Source organism: Schistocerca nitens, chromosome 1 (genome assembly GCF_023898315.1).
Source record: "Schistocerca nitens isolate TAMUIC-IGC-003100 chromosome 1, iqSchNite1.1, whole genome shotgun sequence".
Lineage (NCBI taxonomy): Eukaryota > Metazoa > Arthropoda > Insecta > Orthoptera > Acrididae > Schistocerca > Schistocerca nitens.
The window spans coordinates 137,016,967-137,020,826 of NC_064614.1; the positions used below are offsets into that span (position 1 = coordinate 137,016,967).

General features: G+C 46.0%; 2 protein-coding genes across 2 annotated transcripts; both read left to right on the plus strand.

Moving 5' to 3' along the window:
* The first annotated feature begins 803 nt into the window (after positions 1-803).
* On the plus strand, positions 804-2,120 carry LOC126215973 (microtubule-actin cross-linking factor 1, isoforms 6/7-like). Its single transcript, XM_049942106.1, has one exon. It carries the CDS (start codon positions 804-806, stop codon positions 2,118-2,120), a length of 1,317 nt encoding a protein of 438 aa, XP_049798063.1.
* Positions 2,121-2,127: 7 nt separating this feature from the next.
* Positions 2,128-3,527, plus strand: LOC126217634 (microtubule-actin cross-linking factor 1, isoforms 6/7-like). Its single transcript, XM_049942115.1, has 3 exons — positions 2,128-2,139; positions 2,211-3,086; positions 3,147-3,527. The coding sequence occupies exons 1-3, from the start codon at positions 2,128-2,130 to the stop codon at positions 3,525-3,527; spliced, it is 1,269 nt and encodes a 422-aa protein (XP_049798072.1).
* Positions 3,528-3,860: the final 333 nt, after the last annotated feature.

The following is a 3,860-nucleotide window of genomic DNA, read 5'->3' on the forward strand; positions in this document are numbered from 1 at the left end:
CTGTCTCCTTCGAATATGTTCGGGTCCACCAAACAATTCGGCGGTCTCGTCACTGTATGTCACAAACCACTGTAGCTTCTTCTTTGTAACAGTTGGACTTCATTGGAATAGCGTACACTACTTTCAGAGGGCAGGTGCTTCCCAAGTTACTTCAGATGCTTCACGAGAACAACCACAATCGATACAAACAACGTTACCGCTGGTAGAATGGCTCCCAAGTATGGTGTCAGATGGTATTTGTAAAGTCACAGTATTACCAAGTAGCCACTGAAGATATAAGTGGTGTCCCAGAAGACGACGAACGTTTCAGTCGTAAAAATGCCGAGCTGGTTACACCACAAAATCAGATGCAACGCCGGTGAACCGTTCAAGCAGGTATCGCCCCATAACAAGTGCGAGCTGTGAGGGTCAATAGGTTTAATATACTGAACCTGCCTACATAACCGTAACTTGTACGTATACATGACCATTACATAAAAAGTAGACACATCTTTAACTTCTGGGATAAACGGTATTGAATATACACGTAATTCGGAATTATATTTTGCATCGCGTTTGCCGTCATCTCCATTCCTACCTGAACACACACGCAACTGAAAAATTCGTACTGAAACATTAAACTCAAATAAGTACACACATAAAGGTCCCGCATATTACTGCTGCACCAAACGAACATTAACAATCAGACATCAATAATTTTTAAAATTGTTCTCCTTCTACCTTACAGTTACAGGCAACAAAGTGATAGTTACAGAATTATTCTCGTGATATACATTTAATACACATATATGATTTTGTGTTCCATGTCTCTTACCGAGCTTTCTGTATTCTGCCAACAGGAGTGGACTCGCCAACACCATCCCGCTGACAGAAGAAGACTAGATGAGAAAACAAATCAGCTCGAGACAATTGCCGTGCCTCCAGCATCAGAAGCCGCGACTACTGCAGAATCACTATCTCAGCCCTCCGATATGCAGTTAGAGATAGATGCTAGACCACCAGCAGACTCAGTAGAAACTATTACAGAATGGCCTGATGAGCCCTCTAGTGAGAAGTTGGTTAGAGATGATGAGCCACCAGCAGACTCAGTAGAAACTGTTACAGAATGGCCTGATGAGCCCTCTAGTGAGAAGTTGGTTAGAGATGATGAGCCACCAGCAGACTCAGTAGAAACTGTTACAGAATGGCCTGATGAGCCCTCTAGTGAGAAGTTGGTTAGAGATGATGAGCCACCAGCAGACTCAGTAGAAACTGTTACAGAATGGCCTGATGAGCCCTCTAGTGAGAAGTTGGTTAGAGATGATGAGCCACCAGCAGACTCAGTAGAAACTGTTACAGAATGGCCTGATGAGCCCTCAAGTGAGAAGTTGGTTAGAGATGATGAGCCACAAGCAGGCTCAGTAGAAACTGTTACAGAATGGCCTGATGAGCCCTCTAGTGAGAAGTTGGTTAGAGATGATGAGCCACCAGCAGGCTCAGTAGAAACTGTTACAGAATGGCCTGATGAGCCCTCTAGTGAGAAGTTGGTTAGAGATGATGAGCCACCAGCAGACTCAGTAGAAACTGTTACAGAATGGCCTGATGAGCCCTCTAGTGAGAAGTTGGTTAGAGATGATGAGCCACCAGCAGACTCAGTAGAAACTGTTACAGAATGGCCTGATGAGCCCTCTAGTGAGAAGTTGGTTAGAGATGATGAGCCACCAGCAGACTCAGTAGAAACTGTTACAGAATGGCCTGATGAGCCCTCTAGTGAGAAGTTGGTTAGAGATGATGAGCCACCAGCAGACTCAGTAGAAACTGTTACAGAATGGCCTGATGAGCCCTCTAGTGAGAAGTTGGTTAGAGATGATGAGCCACCAGCAGACTCAGTAGAAACTGTTACAGAATGGCCTGATGAGCCCTCTAGTGAGAAGTTGGTTAGAGATGATGAGCCACCAGCAGACTCAGTAGAAACTGTTACAGAATGGCCTGATGAGCCCTCAAGTGAGAAGTTGGTTAGACATGATGAGCCACCAGCAGACTCAGTAGAAACTGTTACAGAATGGCCTGATGAGCCCTCTAGTGAGAAGTTGGTTAGAGATGATGAGCCACCAGCAGACTCAGCAGAAACTATTACATAATGGCCTGATGAGCCCTCAAGTGAGAAGTTGGTTAGAGATGATGAGCGACCAGCAGACTCAGTAGAAACTGTTACATAATGGCCTGATGAGCCCTCTAGTGAGAAGTTGGTTAGAGATGATGAGCCACCAGCAGACTCAGTAGAACTTGTTACAGAATGGCCTGATGAGCCCTCTAGTGAGAAGTTGGTTAGAGATGATGAGCCACCAGCAGACTCAGTAGAAACTGTTACAGAATGGCCTGATGAGCCCTCTAGTGAGAAGTTGGTTAGAGATGATGAGCCACCAGCAGACTCAGTAGAAACTGTTACAGAATGGCCTGATGAGCCCTCTAGTGAGAAGTTGGTTAGAGATGATGAGCCACCAGCAGACTCAGTAGAAACTGTTACAGAATGGCCTGATGAGCCCTCTAGTGAGAAGTTGGTTAGAGATGATGAGCCACCAGTAGACCCAGTAGAAACTGTTACAGAATGGCCTGATGAGCCCTCTAGTGAGAAGTTGGTTAGAGATGATGAGCGACCAGCAGACTCAGTAGAAACTGTTACAGAATGGCCTGATGAGCCCTCTAGTGAGAAGTTGGTTAGAGATGATGAGCCACCAGCAGACTCAGTAGAAACTGTTACAGAATGGCCTGATGAGCCCTCTAGTGAGAAGTTGGTTAGAGATGATGAGCCACCAGCAGGCTCAGTAGAAACTGTTACAGAATGGCCTGATGAGCCCTCTAGTGAGAAGTTGGTTAGAGATGATGAGCCACCAGCAGGCTCAGTAGAAACTGTTACAGAATGGCCTGATGAGCCCTCTAGTGAGAAGTTGGTTAGAGATGATGAGCCACCAGCAGACTCAGTAGAAACTGTTACAGAATGGCCTGATGAGCCCTCTAGTGAGAAGTTGGTTAGAGATGATGAGCCACCAGCAGACTCAGTAGAAACTGTTACAGAATGGCCTGGTGAGCCCTCTAGTGAGAAGTTGGTTAGAGATGATGAGCCACCAGCAGACTCAGTAGAAACTGTTACAGAATGACCTGATAAGCCCTCTAGTGAGAAGTTGGTTAGAGATGATGAGCCACCAGCAGACGCAGTAGAAACTGTTACAGAATGGCCTGATGAGCCCTCTAGTGAGAAGGTGGTTAGAGATGATGAGCCACCAGCAGACTCAGTAGAAACTGTTACAGAATGGCCTGATGAGCCCTCTAGTGAGAAGTTGGTTAGAGATGATGAGCCACCAGCAGACTCAGTAGAAACTGTTACAGAATGGCCTGATGAGCCCTCTAGTGAGAAGTTGGTTAGAGATGATGAGCCACCAGCAGACTCAGTAGAAACTGTTACAGAATGGCCTGATGAGCCCTCTAGTGAGAAGTTGGTTAGAGATGATGAGCCACCAGCAGACTCAGTAGAAACTGTTACAGAATGACCTGATGAGCCCTCTAGTGAGAAGTTGGTTAGAGATGATGAGCCACCAGCAGACGCAGTAGAAACTGTTACAGAATGGCCTGATGAGCCCTCTAGTGAGAAGTTGGTTAGAGATGATGAGCCACCAGCAGACTCAGTAGAAACTGTTACAGAATGGCCTGATGAGCCCTCTAGTGAGGAATGTTTGGAAGCCACCTCTACCTTTGCAGCATATTGTCGTTTTAGAGCTGCTCTTAGTTGTGGCCTTATGAAACTAACGCCCTTAAAAACAGGACCATTTCCGATCAAAACAGCCTTTATCGTTACAGGCCCACCGAAGAAGAGGGCCTTTACT